General features: G+C 48.0%; 1 protein-coding gene across 2 annotated transcripts in view; it reads right to left on the bottom strand.

Moving 5' to 3' along the window:
- The window catches only part of PTPRA (protein tyrosine phosphatase receptor type A), a 147,138-nt gene that overhangs the window by 72,389 nt on the left and 55,162 nt on the right, over positions 1–19,587 (bottom strand). For both annotated transcript variants that reach the window (XM_069856630.1, XM_069856631.1), the window contains one exon: positions 5,268–5,339. In XM_069856630.1, the coding sequence (XP_069712731.1) occupies positions 5,268–5,339 (72 nt within the window). The remainder of the gene's footprint in view (positions 1–5,267; positions 5,340–19,587) is intronic.

The following is a 19,587-nucleotide window of genomic DNA, read 5'->3' as shown; positions in this document are numbered from 1 at the left end:
CCTGCAAGAAGAAACCTGCTTGAAGAACACGCTACCGGGAAACAGAATAAATTACTCTCCAGGGAGGCAGTTGTCAGAGAGAAGATGGAGGGTGGATGTGTTTATTTATCCACAGCAGTTCCAGGTAAGGGTTTCAGGTCCCAACATGCTGCCCTGGGTGGTTTCTGTAAGCAGTTGTCTCCTTCACGTCTCCAGCCGGCACTCGGCTTCAACAGCGAACACTGGCGGTGTGTTCAGTACTGGTGGTTTGTGAAATGGTTCATACACATCCCACGGTATTTTCATCTGGCCAGGAGGTCAGGTCAGACCAGCGACATCGAATTCAGCGTAGGAGTTTGAAGCTTCATAGGAAAGAGACGGGCAGAAGTGCCTATGGGAATCAGGAGAACCCGTAATTTGTGAGTTCTGGTTCCACTGTGTTTTCAAAAAGGCCTCCAAGGCTCAGCCTCCACATCAACAAATGCCACAGTTTGACAGCAGTCTTCAAAGGTTTGAGAATGGCGGCAGCTTTGATGAAAATCAAAGGAGCAAATCTTCCAAGTGGTGGCAAAAACACTTCTTGGCTTGGTCACCACCTGATGCAAAAGCCATCTGATCACCATCTGATGCAGGGTGATCTGCAGGACTGGGATGGATCCTGACTGTCACCTCCCCTTTGCTTCTCCTGCAGTTTCCTCACAGCTGCGTGCACACAGGGAGAAGATCAAGTGATGGCACCAATGCACTTTTCTGAACAGCAGTCCTCAAGAGAGGGGGTGCAAGATCCGACCCAGAGATGGGCCTTCTGTGCAGCCTCCCCTGCCCAAGCGGGAGGAGATGGAACCACACAGCAGCAGCAGCACTTGACAACAAATTAAATTTCAAGTTAATACGGGAACGCATACCACAAGAACGAGCCAACCGCAATTACCGGCTCTTATCTCTCAGGAAAGATCTTTCAGTTATTGTGGGTAGCGCTGAAAACATCTTGGTGTTTGGCACTGCTGGAACTGGTGAGAAGGAAACCACATGCATCAAACTCTTCTGCAGGGCACGTCGGCTTGGCTCCCACCTCCCACAAGATGCTGGCAAAGCAGTTGGAAAAGGCACAGAGAAGGATATGGATGGTTCCAACGTAGAGAGTGGCTTTGGATGGACGTCGTTAAGATGAGGTATGTGGTTTTAGCACTCACCACCTCAACAAAACACAGCCCTCAGCTCAGCACTGCACCAGTTTCGATATGACTGTCATCTCCACGCCTGGATGGTTTTCTGCCCAGCTGAGCAGCTCACTCTAAGCCCACACGCACCTCCAACCGTATGCACAACCGTAACATGCTCAAAGCACCCACTGGTGCCAGGACACACACAGAGCCCAAACGGCGTCCTCAACAGCTGGCAACTGTTAGTCGGCCTCCATGGCAAAGTTATCACAGAATCATTCCATCACAGAGTGGTTTGGGTTGGAAGAGACCTTAAAGCCCATCCAGTTCCAACCCCACTGCCATGGGCAGGAACACCTCCCACTGGACCAGGTTGCTCAAAACCCATCCAACCTGGCCTTCAACACCTCACAGAATCATAATCATAGAATCATAGAATCACCAGGTTGGAAAAGACCCACCGGGTCATTGAATCCAACCATTCCTATCAAACACTAAACCATGCCCCTCAGCACCTCGTCCACCTGTGCCTTAAACCCCTCCAGGGAAGGTGACTCAACCCCTCCCTGGGCAGCCTCTACCAGTGCCCAATGACCCTTTCTGTGAAAAACTTTTTCCTAATGTCCAGCCTGAACCTCCCCTGGTGGAGCTTGAGGCCATTCCCTCTCGTCCTGTCCCCTGTCACCTGGGAGAAGAGCCCAGCTCCCTCCCCTCCAGAACCTCCTTTTAGGGAGTTGTAGAGAGCAATGAGGTCTCATCTAAATCCATGCTCAAGCACATATGCAAGTGCAGACGGTTCCATTCTACGCTGTGCCTCCATCACATCGCATATGTCGCTCCGTTGCTTTCAACACACTCCGCAGCTCCTCCCAACACAGGACCATTCGTGTGCATGGTGGAACCACTAATGCCCCGCTTGCCCCACCGCCCACAGCTGCACCTGGTGCTCAGTGCCACAGAGATTCATTCCAGCAAATGAAGAAATTCTCCTCCTCATTTTCCCCCATCATAATCAACTTCTAAGATAATAAATGCAATATACAAAGTGTTTTAGATGCACACCCCAAGATGTTTACCGTAGCCTTTTCTATGGCTAACCTTGGGATGATGGTTGGACTTCATGACCTTAGAGATCTTTTCCAACCTTAATGATCCTATGATTCTATTGCCTATAAAAGGAAAATAAAAGATTACAAACAAATTATTTAATCATAGAATTATAGAATGGTTTGGGTTGGAAAGGATCTTAAAGATCACCCAGTTGCAACCCCACTGCCATGGGCAGGGACACCTCCCACTGGATCAGGTTGCTCAAAGCCCCATCCAACCTGGCCTTGAACACCTCCAGGGATGAGGCATCTACAACTTCTCTGGGCAACCTGTGCCAGTGCCTCCCCACCCTCATCACAAAGAATTCCTTCCTAAATCTAAATCTTCCCTCTTTCAGCTTAAACCTATTCCCCTGCATCCTATCCCTGCACTCCATGATCAAGAGCTCCTCCTCAACTTCCCTGGAGCCCCTTTCAGTACTGGAAGCTGCTCTAAGGTCTCCCCAGAGCCTTCTCTTCTCCAGATTGAACAACCCCAGCTCTCTCAGCCTGTCCTCATACACATATATACAGCAGTAACACTATGAGATTTACTCAAATGTCAAGTGAAGATGGCAGTCGTAGCATCTACACAGAGCTTCTAAAACAAAAAGACAGCCTTCCTACGTGAAACCTGGTTTTAAGTCACCCAAACATCAAGTGATTCTTTCATTGCTCTCCCTATTCCTATGCGACATCGTGATTTGAAATACTGGATAATCTGAGTCTGCAGCTTGAAGGTTTCTTCATGCTTTTTGAAGACAGACTGATGACACTGTAGCTAATTTGCTTAATTACTGATTTACAGAAAGATCTCTCTAAAAGAACATGAAACCCTTCAAATGAAATGCTTTAAGTGCAGAATCAAGAGACCATCCATAATGATTGTTTACACTCATCTTCTATGTATGTTGGGCCACACTATTTCAATCAGCTGATCCTCCAACTGCATCCTGGGCTGCATCCAAAGCAGTGTGGCCAGCAGCGTGAGGGAGGGGATTCTGCCCCTCTGCTCCACTCTTGGGAGACCTCACCTGGAGTCCTGTGTCTAGGTCTAGAATCCCCAGCATAAGAAGCAGATGGGACTGTTGGAATGGGTTCAGAGGAGCCTGCAAAGGTGACGTGAGGGCACTGGAGCACCTCTGCTGTGAGGCCAGGCTGAGAGAGTTGGGGTTCTTCAGCCTGAAGAAGAGAAGGCTCTGGGAAGAACTTAGAGCAGCTTCCAGTACCTGAAGGGGCTGCAGGAAAGCTGCAGAGGGGCTTTTTACAAGGGCCTGGAGTAACAGGATGAGGGGGAACGGCTTTAAACTGGAAGGGGGAAGATTTATAGGTGACATTAGGAAGAAACTCTTCACGATGAAGGTGGTGAGGCCCTGGCCCAGGTTGCCCAAAGGGAGTTGTGGCTGCCCCATCCCCGGAGGTGTCCAAGGCCAGGTTGGATGGGGCTTGGAGCAGCCTGATCCAGTGGGAGGTGACCCTGCCCATGGCAGGGTTGTTGGAACTGGAGGGGCTTCCAACTCAACCATTTGATAATTCTATGATCCTAAGCATGAACTTGAACTCCATAAGAGGCCAAGCACAACTGTCCCAAGTTCTCCTGTAACAGGAAGATGTTCCCTTTTAAAAAATCACGCTGTGGTGAGAAGGAAAGAAGTCAGCACATGAACCAAACACACTCATCCAGATGCCGTTGCCCAGCCCAGAAGGAGTTTTCCCTTGATTTCAGCACCTTTGCTTCTACCACTCCACCTCTGCTACTCCAAGCAGTTGGCTTGTGCTGACCGCTGCATCCAGGCACACAAATCCTAACGAGCTCTCCAGTCCTGTGGAGCGGAGGGCAAGGCTTGCACAGATGTTCATTTTGTAAGAAACAATAATTCATGCAAATCCCTGCTGCAAGCAAATTCCACAGCGGTGCATCTTATCGCAAGCCAAACAAAAAGCACAAATACATTGGAGAACTGTAAACCTGTATGAAAAGAATTTGCTCTTGTTACAGCTTGAATTTCCTCCTCTCCGAATCCACTAACCTACCCACCGACACCAAGCACGACCTGAACCACTCGTTCCACTCACGCTGATAAGAAATGTAAACTCCAACCGGAATCCAAAGCAAAGTCTGTGTTAAAGTGCAATAATTAACACATCCCACATTCACCCGTGACGCTCTGTTACGTGGTTACAGTCCAATAAATGCAAGAACAAAGACTTGGGTCTCACCAAACATCTCGTCAGGCTTCAAGACAAGGAGGCAGTTGTTCTGTGCTGTGGGTTTTCGCTCCCTGCAGAGGTTCTATACTTTGGTGGGAGCTCAGAGACAGCTCTACCACCTTTTTGAGCTCATAAATTGAGATGCAATGAGTGTGTAGAGCAAAGCCTGGCAATGTGTCACCACCCTCAACACAAGAATCCAGATATTAAACTATCAGAGAAACTACTTCTAAACACACAGTTAACTCTGTACACATTTGCATTTTCTTTTCCAAGTTTGCCCAATAGTTCAGTGCTTTTAACATCAGGGATTTTCCTCCATTTCATTCATGAAGAACGGAGTTCTCTCTTGCCACAATTGGAGATGGACCAGCTTTCCACAGAAGCTCAAGATGATGAAAATAAACTAATAAAATTTATTTTTAGGGTTGGTTTTTTTTTTTTGAGATGGCAAGTTAGAACCCGAATTCCAACTCAACCACCACGTTTCAGCAGAACAAAAGAATCCCTGTGCTGAGTGCTCTCAAACAGGAGTCGTGCCGGTTCCAACTCCGCACCAACACCTTATTATCCTTTGGGGCAGGAAGTCAGATTTTTTTCCACTCAGTTACGCTCCCAGGTAGTTCTTAAATAAGATTTCCCTTACTCCTGTGTTTAAAGGGATGCCTTAACACAGTTTAATGCCTTGGCTTTGTGCTGCCATCGTTGAGTGGTGAACTCTAAAACAGAGCCATGAGTGGCCAAGCCACCAGTGATTCCATTTCAAGGAGAGGACGAATGCCAAGACGCCGAAATTAACAACAAAATTAACAACACTTCTTCCTACCTTAATTATCGTAAAAAAATCGTCTGCCTGCACGTCATTAGGAGCCCATAAAGGTTCTTCCAGCGGTGTCCCCTGCAAAGAAACCAAAACCCAAGCTTTTAAAACCAAAGAGCTAAAACTCAGCAACACCTTAGGAAAACAGCATTTTTACTGCTGCCAGCGAGGCGATTCCATTTCATTTCACTTGTATGAAAATGCAGTTTTTCATTATTGCTCAAGCTAGAGACACACCTGGAATAATAAAAATGACTTTTAAATACAGAAGGCAAATTTCCAGGGTTAAAAGTGGTTTGGGGCAGAGGCAGCAGCAGTGATTACAGGTCACCAGCAGCCGTGACAAAGGGGAAGGTGACCCTGATGCTCACAGCTTTGCTTGATATGTGCACTGCTGTTTGGGGGAAAGTAAAGTTTAGGAGGGTCCACAGCCAGAAGAAGATCATTTTTATCATAGTGAAGGCACCGTATTTGCCTTGGGTGCCTAAAAGTGTGTATTTACCCAGAAGCAAGTGGCTACGGTGTGTCAAGAAGTGGTTCTGCGCATGAAGAAGCGATTCCATCTCTATTTATTTATTCCCACCCCAAGGGAAGGGGCCAGAAAGCCACACGGTGGTCACCAGGACTTCTGATGACCACGTACCAGTGAGACAGCCAGCAGTAGACTTCCCCAAGACCAAATCTCTCTGGGTACAGGCTTTGGCTGTCGAGTCAAGTGCAGTCCTAAAAGGAACTGGCTGAAGCTTGTCCCTGCGGTTCAGGTGACCTGCAGTGATGTTTGCGATGTTCTCACATATCTGCACAAACCAGGTTCTCTCCCCACCACCTCTCAGACGTGGGTTGCTCACTCCACCAGCAGAGCTGCACCCCATGGACTCATGGTTTACTCACTAAGTTGAGAATGTTCTTGGTTGATCCCCATTTTACAGGACAAGCCAAGTTGCTCCCGCTCTCCCCCCTCTCTGTTCTCCTTCTCAAAACCTTTTTACCTACATCAGCTTTGTGGGCTCTTTGCAGGAGTTTGCAGAACCAACCCCTCCTTTCACTTAATCCCATCTTCTGGGCTGATGCTATGAAGTATGAAATTAGAGACCCGAGGCACTTCTAGACTTAAGAGTTGAATATATCCAACCAAATTAATATTTTTTCCCCTATATCAACATCTTTTCTCCCCAGCCCTGGGCAGGATGCGACCCAGCCATCTGCTCTGCCGATGCCAAGTAGCTGTGGAGCTCAGACATAATCCCTGGGTGATCTCCTCACTGCTTTTCATCCTACTCAAGTGTGGACTCGAGCACTTGTTCAATTAGACAAGTTTCAGCACTTCAATCAGATGGGCGCACGAGGCTGATTTTTACCTCCACAGAGAAGAAAAAGTCTGATTTAGCAGCGTGTGAGAGAACCGGGAGCTTCAAAGCAACGAGACCTGGAGATCACGTCTGCTCTGAAGTCTGCAGAATCACCGCTTAACCCGAGCAGACCACCAGCAAGCGGCAACTTCCACTTTAAGAGCAGCTGAAAGAAAGGATTAAAAAGCCATCAGACCTTGCAGGGAGGAGGAGAGCTGGGTTTCTTGCCTGATATTTTATTTTTAAGGCAACTGGAGAACGGCTGAGGCTTCTTGCTTTCTCTTGACTCCGGCTCAAAGCGAGCAACCCAAAGAGGTGTCAAACTTGCTGCTCCCCCCAGACCACTTCCATTGTCTCCCTTACAATCCAGTGCTTCCCAACACTTCCCAGCAGCGCTGCTGTCCCTGGGCAGAGGGCTCTGGGGGCTGTAGAAATGCAGCCCAGCCTTCAGCCCGTCCTCTTCTCCCTGTGCGATGGGAAGGACGACCCTTCACTAATGTGCATTTAAAACAAAGGGGTAAATTTGATAGGATCAAATCAGGAATTTGGTGGAAGCAACTGCACTGTCAATATTTTCATGGTCCATTTATTCCTTCGGTTACTAAATTGCTAGATTCAAAACGCAGTATCGGACAGGATTGAGAACTGCAGAAAAAGATGGAAGAGACTGCATTCACCTCCACCTTCAGAAAGCCTTGGTGAAACGAAGAAGTCCCCTTTCCTGCTGTCATTAGCAGAGTTAAAAGGGAATCAGCGTTGAAAATGAGTTCTTACAAAGCCTGGAGAAAGACACATGCAGTGCATGCTCACCGCTCCTCCCAGGGTGAGGCCAACATCTCGCTGAAGGGGAAAGCTACGCTGGAAGGTAATGAAACAAAGGAAATACAAAGGCAGAATGAGAACCAAAGAGCTTAGAAAAGCTCAGAAAAGCCAATACAACAGGTTTGAATGAGTTTTGGAGTAGGCTGCGTCTTCCGATGGCTGTAAAACCAGAGGGGTAACAGAAGAGAATGGTTCATAGAATCACAGAATCACCAGGTTGGAAGAGACCCACCGGATCATCGAGTCCAACCATTCCCATCAATCACTAAACCATGTCCCTCAGCGCCTTGTCCACCCATCCCTTAAACACCTCCAGGGAAGGTGACTCAACCCCCTCCCTGGGCAGCCTCTGCCAGGGACCAATGAACCTTTCTGTGAAAATTTTTTTCCTAATGTTCAGCCTAAACCTCCCCTGGTGGAGCTGGAGGCCATTCCCTCTTGTCCTGTCCTCTGTCACTTGGGAGAAGAGCCCAGCTCCCTCCACTCCACAACCTCCTTTCAGGGAGTTGGAGAGAGCAATGAGGTCTCCCCTCAGCCTCCTCTTCTCCAGGCTAAACACCCCCAGCTCCCTCAGCCGCTCCTCTTCTTCTCTAGCCCCTTCACCAGCTTCGTTGCTCTTCTCTGGACTCGCTCCAGAGCCTCAACATCCTTCTTGTGGTGAGGGGCCCAGAACTGAACACAGGATTCGAGGAGCGGTCTCACCAGTGCCGAGTACAGAGGGAGAAGAACCTCCCTGGACTTGCTGGCCACACAGTTTCTGATATAAGCCAGGATGCCACTGGCATCCATGATGTGTGACTTGAAGTGACTCATAAACCTCGTTCCTTTGGCAGGTACGGAGCGCGGCGCAGGCATGCGCTCACATTGCTCGAGAACGGAAGAGTAGAAACATCTGATGTTATAAACACTTGCGAGAATACCTCACATCCACATCTGTTCTTAGAAATTAGTCATACGGCCTGTGTGTAGAGGAAACACGGTTGCCAAAGAGCGAACATACGACACAACTGAAAGAAGGTGGCATATCCCACATTTGGCTGTTTCAGCCCCAGCTTCTCCACTCATCTGCTCTGCCTCAACCCCTCCGCGCCCCAGACCCCAGCAATGCAATCCTCTTGCCAGATAATCCTGCAGAACTGTGGTATTCCACACGGGAATAGTATGGGTACTATTTCATGGAATCATAGAATAACCAGGTTGGAAGAGACCCACCGGATCATCGAGTCCAACCATTCTTATCAAACACTAAACCATGCCCCTTAGCACCTCATCCACCCATGCCTTAAACACCTCCAGGGAAGGTGACTCAACCACCTCCCTGGGCAGCCTGTTCCAGTGCCCAATGACCCTTTCTGTGAAGAATTTTTTCCTAATGTCCAGCCTAAACCTCCCCTGGTGGAGCTTGAGGCTTACAGCTACACTAGGTGGGACTCCAGACAACATCAGCGGGTCTATGAATTGAGACCATTAATGGTATGAAACGCTGCACACAAGGCTGGGGTTGGTGCCTACAGTTATGGGACTCCTCCATCTCTTATTAATATAATTAAAATAGCAGTAAGACAGGTATTAGTCGGCTAAAATCCTACCGCCTCCGTAATCCACCTGAAAGCCAAGCGTATCAGGGCAAATTAAAGCCGCCTTTAATCCATGCAAATCTCAGCACAGGAATCTTTTATTCTCTTACCTCCTACCACGAATTTAGTCCTGCCCCGCACCCCTTCGTGCAGCAGAGCTGCGGGGGCAAAACAACACAACACTCTACATTTTAGGAGCACGGAGAACAAATTTTTGATCTTTTAAGCATTTTGGGGTGAACGCAGCTTTCCGCTGCTGTGGTTGGGCTGAGATCGAATCCCATTCCACCCATGCTCGGTTTAATCTTATGAATCGAAACACATAAATGAGGGCAATTTGTGCATAAATTAGGCAGTGTCATTATGCTAATTGGGATGGAATGATTGCACCGAGCGTGTTTGCAATCTGCCACAATCCTCTGGGACAGCCCCAGGAGCGAGCTGCTGCATCTGAAAAGGAGAAGAGGACGAGACCTGCTGGGGATTGTTTCCCCTGAAATGCTGGATTCTTCCTTCAGCACAGGAAGGACACGGATCTTTGAGAGCGGGTCTAGTGGTGGTCACAGAGATGATCCAAGGACTGGAGCACCGCTCATACGAGGACAGGCTGAGAGAGTTGGGGTTGTTTTGTCTAAAGAAGAGTAGACCTTATAGTGGGCTTCAAGTACTTCAAGGTCGCTACAGGAAAGCTGGGGAGGGGCTTTCAGGGAATGAACAGGAATGGTTTGAGGCTGAAAGAGGGGAGATTGAGATGAGATCTTAGGAAGAAATCTTCCTGTGAGGGTGGGAAGCACTAGCCCGGGTTGCCCAAGAAGTCATGGCTGCCCCATCCCTGGAGGTATCCAAGGTCAGGTTGGATGGGGTGTTGAGCAACCTGATCCCGTGGGAGGTGTCCCTGCCCATGGTTGTGGAACTGGGTGGGCTTTAAGGTTCCTTCCAACCCAAACCATTCCATAATTCTATGATTCTATAACAGAGAAACAAAGAAACTGCAAAGCAACAGCTTCTCCTTCTGAGATTCAGTTAAATACACGAGCAGGTCTACCTAGCGTAGGTAGGTATTGAGGGAGACCTTCATGCTCTCTTATCAGAACATGGATTTTTTTAGATATCCCACAGGTATCCTGTAGCCTGAGCCCCAAACGCCTGCGGGGCTGCGATCGGTGGCCCCGTGCAGAGGACGGCGTTGTTGTGCTGCCGGCGTTGCTCAGCTCCAGGTCTGGTTCTGCACCACCTCTATTTCTTCCTCATGGGGAAGCTCCTTTAGCCATTCAACTTTCCTACCAAAACTGGCCACTAATTTAGCTGCCAAATGGGATCATTACGATGAAAAATCCGACCTGCGGGACTTGAGGTCTCTCCCTTCAGAAGGAATTTGAGCTGTTTATTCTCTAGGATCCAGCCAGGAGCTTTTCCTTCAACAGACGTGCTGGCACTTTGCCTGGCTAAAAAACACACAGCAGAAGAGCACCAAGTGCTAACCTACTACTAAAAGCATTAAAAACAAGCAACTTCGGGCAAACCATATGGTAACACTCACTGCGCCACAGGTGAGAGCAAATATGAGATGCTCCATAGAGTGTAGTGTAAAAATAATCAGTTTTCAGCACATAACGATGCTTAAACACCAAACCAGCCCTGGAACAGACGCCCAGGTGAAAGGGTTTTAAAGCCTTCGACCTCAGTGTTCCTGTACTTTTCATTTCTGTGCTGCTTTGACCTTATAAATATCAAGGGATGGTTTTGACTGCAGCACAGAGCTGAGCCAAGCCCTGCAGACCTGGGCTGAAAACATCACAAAATTCTGTGAAGGCACCAAAAGGATGGACGATGGAAGCCACAAACTTCATTTATGAGCAAGCAGAGGGAGCACCCCAAACGGAACCCAAAGGAAAGGAAACAGGGATAAAAATGAGTTATTGTAGGAAAGGTGAAACGAGGGTGAAAGGATGAAAATAGCAAAAGGAGAGGGGCAGATGGGAATTCAGGGATGCTCCACATGAAGCAAGAGCAAGGAGCAAAAGTGAGCTGCCTTAGCTGCAGGGTCAAAGGAATTGGCAAGGCACGAAGTGAAAACACCCAGTCAGCTTCTTTCTGCTCTTCCGCAGCTCTGCTTGAGCTCTAGTGGCTGGGTGGTAGCTTTACCCCTCTACCTTTAAACAGAGTCCTCCCAAGTAGTTCAGCAGTGAAAGCAAACTCATCCCTTTTTACGAAGCAACAGGGATACTGGCACAGTCCAGCATCAGCTCCTTAGCACCCAGTAATTCCCACGCCCCTTGGAACACGTTGGCTCGGCAGCAGCTTTAGAAACTCTTCTCTCCATCCTTTGGTGATAATTAGGTTAAGTCTGTCGCCAGCCAAACAGTCTCGGATTCCAGCTAAGCCAGAGAGGCTAAAAAAGGCTTTGTCCAAAGATGCTCCACACCAAACGTCGGATGGGATTTTGAGCAGCTTGGACCACTGGAAGGTGTCCCTGCCCAGGGCAGGGGGGTTGGAACTGGACGGGCTTTAAGTTCCCTTCCGACGCAAACCATTCCATGATTCTATGAAAAAAATAAAATCAAAAAGCGAAAATACAAACTAGGAGTTGGTTGCATCGTCAGTCAGAAGAGTTCCTGCTGCTAAGAAGGGAAAAGAGCAAGAAAAACTAAATCCGAGAAAGTTGTTCTTCACTGTTTTAGCTCCCCTTAAAGTATAAACCCAGTGTGGTTTTGTTTCCATCCCAGACCGTTCATTTGTTTATAATGGGAGCACAACGCGGGGTCCCGGCTTGTGAAGCTGCCCCAGCCCCAGCCCCTGCCAGCTCCCAGTTCGTGGCACAAGGCGCGGAGCTTAACTCGTCACAGCAATTCCTGTAATTCAAGGCTGGCAAACAATTCCTGGGCTGAAAATGGGACAGCATCCAATCGTTATCTCCCTTCTTATAAAAATGCATTTAAAAAATCCAGCCTTTTTACTCTCCCTGCCTATTTACTGCACTGGCAGTGCCACGACAGCAACAAACACCAGCAGTTCTAGCAGTTGTGCTCGCTGATGTTTCCTTTCATCCCAGCAAAAGGTAAGTTAAAGCTAAAGGAGCAGTCAAAGCATCCCGCTGCTGCCCTGACAGCTCAGCAAGCTGGTAGATTTCTGAAGGTAAAGCTTTCCTATGCTTCTACTCAAGGCAACTCATTTTACACCTGGACTAGATGATCTTAAAGGTCTTTTCCAACCTAAATGATTCACAGAGTCAGAGAATCATAAAATGGTTTTGGTTAGAAAGAACCTTAAAGATCATCCAGTTGCTACCAAGATCATCCAGTACCAACCCCCTGCCATGGGCAGGGACACCTCCCACTGGATCAGGTTGCTCAAAGCTCCATCCAACCTGGCCCTGAACACCTCCAGGGATGGGGCAGCCACAATTTCGCTGGGCAACCTGGGCCAGGGCTTCACCACCTTCACAGGAAAACATTTCTTCCTAAGATCTCATCTCAATCTCCCCTCTTTCAGCTTAAAAACATTCCCCCTCATCCTATCCCTGCATTCTCTGATCAAGAGCCCCTCCCCAGCTTTCCTGGAGTCCCTTTCAGTACTGGAAGCTGCTCTGAGGTCTCCCCAGAGTCTTCTCCAGGCTGAAGAAGCCCAATTCTCTCAACCTGTCCTCATATGGGAGGTGCTGCAGCTCTCAGATCATCTCCGTGGCCTCCTCTGGCCTCACCCCAACAGATCCGTGTCCTGTGCTGAGGACTCCAGGACTGATTCTAAGATTCCAATATGCTGTCCCCTTAACTTTAGTGTCGGTGCTTTCATGCATCCTCACTAACATTTCTACCCTCCACCCATCAGTACTAAACCACCCCAGGACATCCACCCCCCAAAATAATTTATTAGAGAGCACAAACCCCAATCAGTTTTCCTGTAGCTGCATTAATTGTGGACCTATTCCACCCTGAATCAAAACACTGCTGATACCAAACCCTGGCTAAACACAGGAACCCTGAACACAAGTTTACGTTGAAAGGTTTTTGTTTGAATGGTTCTGACACGACTGATAAGAGTCTGTGGCAACAACACACCCCGAGATAAACCAGCTGGGTTCATATCTTCAAAACCCAATTAAGCATCTTGAACGAGGCGGGGAAAACAAATACGTAAAGAAAACATGCTGTGCATAACAAGACCATTTCCCTCAACAAATCTTTCTGCTTTCCTTTCCTCATCCTCTCTTCATGCGTGTGGAGCAATCATCCCCACACCTTTTCCAAGCTACCTTCTGGCTCTGCTCCCATGGATGGGTTGCAGGGCTCATGTCCAGGTCCCAGCGCAGCAGCACAGCCTGGAGCACCTACTAATCTTCTCCTGCAAAATTTAAGTCTTGCTGTTTCTTAAAGATACTCAAGACGCAAAGAGCCAGGGCAAACTGTTTCAAAAGAGGCCTCCTCTACAAATTGGAGTGATATTGATGGGAAAAAAAAAGAACCTCAGGGATGCAGAGGTGGCCACCGATCCCAGGAGCCACATCCCAGGAAGCCAGCAGATGCACAACCGTGTGCGAGAGGTGTTCATCAGTGATTTGATAGTCAAATATCGCCATATGGGCTGATATGGATGTAAGTAAAGAGGTAAACAAGTTCTGAGCCTACCTGAGAACATCTTGGGAGGGCACTTTAGTCTTCCTGAGCTCCGTGCCAGGGACGCTGGAGCTGCTGAACACACCGTACACAAGGCAACACGCAGCCCAGGCACTGGGGTCTCATTTCTAACCCAGTAAAACGCTTGCAACCTTTTTATTTCTCTTCCTCTTTTGACTTCCCTAACAAATAAACATACTTATGAAGGGGGAAAAGAGCCTATCCACACGATGCGGTTGTTGTCTGTGCAGCCCAGGTTAGCTAGGAGAAGCTTGGAAGGTGCAACACGAGATCTTGAGCAGCACAATGGAGACAAGAGCCAGTTTGTCTGCAGAAGGTTGGCTGTATCCTGTACATTCTGTGTGGGGATGAATGCAGTGAGCTGGCATTTCTATTTTCCCCAAGATTGGGGGGAAAAAAATCATCAAATAATATAAAATTTTGGTTGGGAAGGGACCTTAAAGCCCATCCAGTTCCAACCCCTTCCATGGGCAGGGACACTTCCCTCTGGATCAGTTCCTCAAAGCCCCATCCAACCTGGCCTTGAACACCTCCAGGGATGGGGCAGCCACAACTTCCCTGGGCAACCTGGGCCAGGGCCTCACCACCCTCACAGAAAAACATTTTTTCCTAAGATCTCACCTCAATTTCCCACCTTTCAGCTTAAAAATGTTCCTCCTCATCCTATCCCTGCACCCCCTGATCAAGAGCTCCTTCACAGCTTTTCCTTTTCGTACTGGAAACTGCTCTAAGGTCTACCCAGAGCCTTCTCTTTTCCAGGCAGAACAACTCCAACTCTCTCAGCCTGTCCTCTTATGGGAGGTGCTCCAGCCCTCAGATCATCTCAGTGGCCTCCTGTTGACTTGCTCCAACAGCTCCATGTCCTTCCTCTGCTGAGAAGTCCAGAATTGAATGCAGGAGTCCAAGCAAGGTCTTATAAGGGCAGAGTAGAGAGGGGGAGAGAAGAGCAGAGGGATAGAATCCCACATGTCCATCATGCAGTTTGTTTGCCAGATCATGAATGCTAGAATAGACCTCTAAGATCATCCAGTCCAACCATCAGCCCAACACCACCGTGCCTACTAAACCATGTCCCCAAGTGCCATGGCTACAGGGTTTTAAGCACCTCCAGGGATGGAGACTCCATCACTTCCCTGGGCAGCCTCTTCCAATGCTTCACCACTCTTTCAGTAAAGAAATATTTAATATCCAATCTAAACCTCCCCTGGCGCAACTTGAGGCTGCTTCCTCTCATCCTGTGCCTGTCACTTGGGAGAAGAGATCAACCTCCACCTCACTACAACCTCCTTTCAGGGAGCTGCAGAAAGCGATGAGGTCTCCTCTCAGCCTCCTCTTCTCCATGTTAAACAGTCCCAAGTCCTTCAGCCACTCCCATAGCTCCTGTACTCCAGACCCTTCACTTCATTTTTCTTCTCTGGAAGCGTTCCAGCACCATGGTTTTCCTGCCCATCATTTCACCAAACCCCATCCCGAAGACTGTTGAGTCACAGGGACAAACTTTATCCATTCAAAGGCAGCCAGGAGTGTTTTTAAGGCAAACGCACACAATGGGGCTTGTGTGATAAAAGTTGAACAGTGGTTTCAGCTGTGATTTCCATGCACAAAAGCGATGGAGCTGGGGCAGAGACACCAAGCGACCCTTCAGGAAGCAACCCAAGAAAAAGCTCCAGCCAGATTTCTAAAAATGGTATCATCGCATCAGACAGTGATGGGATGTTCTTCATTCCTCTGCACAGACGGATTTCTGAGCTTTGGATATAAATACAACATTGTTGTAGCTGGAATATTGTGCTTTTCTTCTCTGGGTCACAAGTTCAGAGCTACAGCAAGTCACGCTGCTCAAAAAGCAAGAGCTCCTTTGTGGCCGTCATTAACACTTCTATTCCCCAGCATCTTTTTTGCTGGGCTCAGGGCTGTTGGGCTCTATAAGAGGCAGTGGTTTGCATCGTGAGATTTACTACCAGTCACCGGGACACCTCCAGGACATCTCCAGGCACACCAACCCAGTCCTGCTCTGATCCAGCATCAAAAAAGCCCTTATCAGACTGGACACTGAAGAATAATGCATTTCATGGAATCATTAAAGTTGAAAAAAACCTCTAAGATCATCAAGTCCAACCAGTAACACAATACCAACGTGCCCACTAAACCATGTCCTGAAGCGCCACATCTACATGTTCTTTGAACACCTCCAGGGATGGAGACTCCACCACCGCCCTGGCAGCCCCTTCCAAAGTTTCGCCACTCTTTCAGTAAAGAAACTTTTGCTAATACCCAGTTTAAACCTCTCCTGCTGTACCTTGAGATCACTACCTCTCATCCTATCACTTGTTACTTGGGAGAGGAGACCAGCACCCACCTCTCTACAACCTCCAACAACTTCTAAGGCAGTTTTAGAGAGCAATGAGGTCTCCCCTAAGCCTCCTTTTCTCCAGACTAAACAACTCCAGGTCCCTTAGCTGCTCATCATAAGACTTGTTCTCCAGACGCTTCACAAGCTCTGTTGCTCTCCTCTGGACATGCTCCAGCAGCTCAAAATCTTTCTTGTACTGACTTTTAATGCAAAGGAAAGCTGAACAGGAGGGGAAAATTAAACCACAGAAGCAGAGATTGAAAAGAAAAGAGTTTTCCCTTCTGGCACTGAAGCTGCACCACTTCAGCGCGTTCATGGAAGAGTTTCACCTCCAGGCTTGACTGTCAGGCTCTGATTTTAGATTTGCTGTCAAACTGTTTACAAATAAATCCACTCAATTTTATACAGAGCAAGGAACTATCAAGACTTTTACTTGGTTCTATTTGTTTATAAATGGCTTAAAACAACATCCACCCACAAATACTGGGGGTTGCCCTCACAGTAACTCCAAAAAGGCAAGGGGTCAACCCTTTGCACTCCGCAAATAGAAGGTTTTAGTTCTAAGGGATTGCTCAGCACTTTGCACTGAAGAATAAGCTTAGCTCTGTTACAGACCCACATCACCCCCAAACATGTCTGAAGTCCATGGGGACTCAAAGGGTCAGAAGAGTTATGGCACCAATCTCCACACACATAAGGTTTGAAAGCATTAAGCATCTGGTAAGGGTGTTATGACATTACAAAGGGGCTACAGAGCAAGTTTCTGGAGATGCAGCCCTGGAGGAGCCACGTCCTGGTCTGTACCACTCAAGTTCCCCCAAACAGTCAAAGACCCCAGACCCAACTTCTTTCCTGCAAGAGTTTTTGATGTTTGGGAGTAGAGGGGACAGCAGGACAAAACCTGCAGAACTCATCATGGTGGTGGCAAGATTCCCGCAACGTCACACAAGGAGTCCTACCATGGGAATGTTGTAACCTTTGGACATATTGGAATGGAAACTGGAGCCAAAAGTCATGGACGAGACCTTCTCGTGGAAGAGGTCTTTGACTGAGCTGTGGTGCCAGATGTTGTGTGCAGCTCTGGGGCTTCGCTTTAATCCATCACAGTGATCGCCCACAGTCTTTAGACAATGGAATGGAAGACAGCTTGGTTTTCTTCAGGGATCTCTGTTTTATTCCGTTAGTAGGCACCCTGCTCCAGCAGAAAAATAAGCAATTCGGTTCTCTGGAAGCTCTCTCTCTCATCACCGTATTCTTTGTTTAAAAACACAAAACGCCACCTTAAATGGCTGAGTTTAGGTTTTACATTAAAACCACACATTTTCAGTTCAGATTTGCTCAGGTGCATCACACAAGTGAAGCAAGCCTCCAACCAGGACTGCCTCCCCACACAGATACAGCGTTCCTACCGTAGCTAGCGTGATCTCATAGAATCATGGAAGAGTTTGGGTTGGAGAAAACCTTAAAGCTCATCCAGTTCCAACCCCCTGCTGTGGGCAGGGACACTTCCTACTGGATCCAGTTACTCAAAGCCCCATCCAACCTGGCCTTGAACACCTCCAGGGATGGGGCAGCCACGACTTCCCTGGGCAACCTGGGCCAGGGCCTCACCACCCTCACAGAAAAACATTTTTTCCTAAGATCTCACCTCAATTTCCCCTCTTTCAGCTTAAAAATGTTCCTCCTCATCCTATCCCTGCACTCCCTGATCAAGAGCTCCTCCCCACCTTTCCTGTAGGCAAATTTTGATGATTTTGTTTGATACTATTCATTACTGAAGCTTTAAAAGTAAAAATTCACAGCAGGGGAGTCTCGAAGATGTAAATACAATGACTGGCAGCAACTACATCAAGTGCTGGACCAGACATGGCTTTAAGCAGCTGGTGCAGCTCTCCACATTGTGTCCACCAGGCTAGGCTGCCCCGTGTTCATCACCAGAAGAAATTCCTACCTGTAGAAAGCCAACTCAGAGACTCCTGCTCCATCCACCAGAAAAAGCCAAGGAGGGAGGGTGTGCAGGGAGCACGAGGGTGATGGATCAAACAGCTGATTTGAATAGAAGAGGTTTCTCTGGCAGGGCTAAATATGGCTTTTCCCCCATCACAGATCATGTTCTGTGCTGCATCAGGCAGTACGGAAGCGAAACCTGTTTCTCCAGATCATATGATCATATGATAGGATAGAATGGTTTGAGTTGGAAGGAACCTTAAAGCTCATCCAGTTCCAACCCCCTTGTCATGGGCAGGGTCACCTCCCACTGGACCAGGTGGCTCAAAGCTCCATCCAGCCTGGCCTTGGTCAGCACTTGGTGCCTGAGATGATCTCCCAGGCGTGGCAGCAGGAAGCACTGGGGCAAGAGCAGGAGCTTGGTGTTGCCTCAAAGCCCAACTGCAGCCAAGATGCAGTCTGCCCACTACAGTGAAACTCCTTCCAGATACCAGTGTCCAGGAGAGCATCAGAAGACCCTGCGTGTTGATGGGTCCAGCCCACCAGCAGCATCAGCTGCAAAAGGCTTTATTAAGGCAGTCAAAAAAATGAGTGGCCATGGCACTTGGGACATGGTCTATTAGGCACAGGGTGTTGGGCCGATGGTTGAACTGGATGATCTTAGAGGTGTTTTCCAACCTGAATGATTCTATGATCTAAATCTAACTCTTGAGATACATGGCTGCTTGTCCCCAAATCCCAGACTTCTCACAAGCCTAAGAAAAACCAAAGAAATCCATCTGCCACCTCTTAGGGAAGGTACGTGCTCCAGGTAAGATTCTCCTGGGAAAAAGAAGATTAATTTGCTTTTTCTATTTCCACTACTGGCCTGCAGCACTAATCGAACCAAATTGTTTTACCCTACCCTATCTGTATTTTCTTTACCATCCTAAACCTTGACTATTCAAATGAAAGCTTTGCTGCAGAAACTTTCTCTGGTGGTGGAATAATCATCTACGAGCAAGCGTATGCAGAGGGTCTGACTCTGCTTACAGGAAAATCCGCAGCAAAGCTTCCAGCATTTCCAGGGCTCGGGTTTTGCAGCAGCTCCAGCCGGGACTGACTGCACTTGTGTTCCCACAGTACCATAACAAAACAGGGGGGTTGGAACTGGATGATCTTTAAGGTCGCATCCAACCCAAATCACTACTATTCTATGAAAATTGAGACAATGTCTTCTCTATCTCTGATTCTTGAAGCATTGGTGGATTATTTATCTTATTTTCCTTCTAATAAATGAGATAATGATTTTTTTTTCAGGGACTTCTTGCCTGATTTCTCCAAAGTTGATGTACGCAATAAACTGGAAGTTCACTCTATATCAGAGTCATAGAATGGTTTGGATTAGAAAAAATCATGAAGATCATCCAGTCCCACCCCGCTGCAGGAGCAGGGATGTCTTCAACTCCATCAGGTTGCTCAGAGCCCCAGCCAACCTGACCTTGAATGTTTCCAGGGATGGGGTGTCCCCCACCTCTCTGGGCAACCTGGGCCAGTGTTTCACTACCCTCAGCATGAAAAATGTCTTCCTAATATCTAGTTTAAACTTATCCTTTTTAGTTTAAAACCATTACCCCTTGTCCTATCACGACAGGCCCTGCTAAG

The sequence above is a fragment of the Phaenicophaeus curvirostris genome, chromosome 4 (genome assembly GCF_032191515.1).
Source record: "Phaenicophaeus curvirostris isolate KB17595 chromosome 4, BPBGC_Pcur_1.0, whole genome shotgun sequence".
Taxonomy (NCBI): Eukaryota; Metazoa; Chordata; class Aves; order Cuculiformes; family Cuculidae; genus Phaenicophaeus; species Phaenicophaeus curvirostris.
Note: the sequence above shows the minus strand (reverse complement) of the source record. Positions and strands in the feature narration are given on the sequence as shown.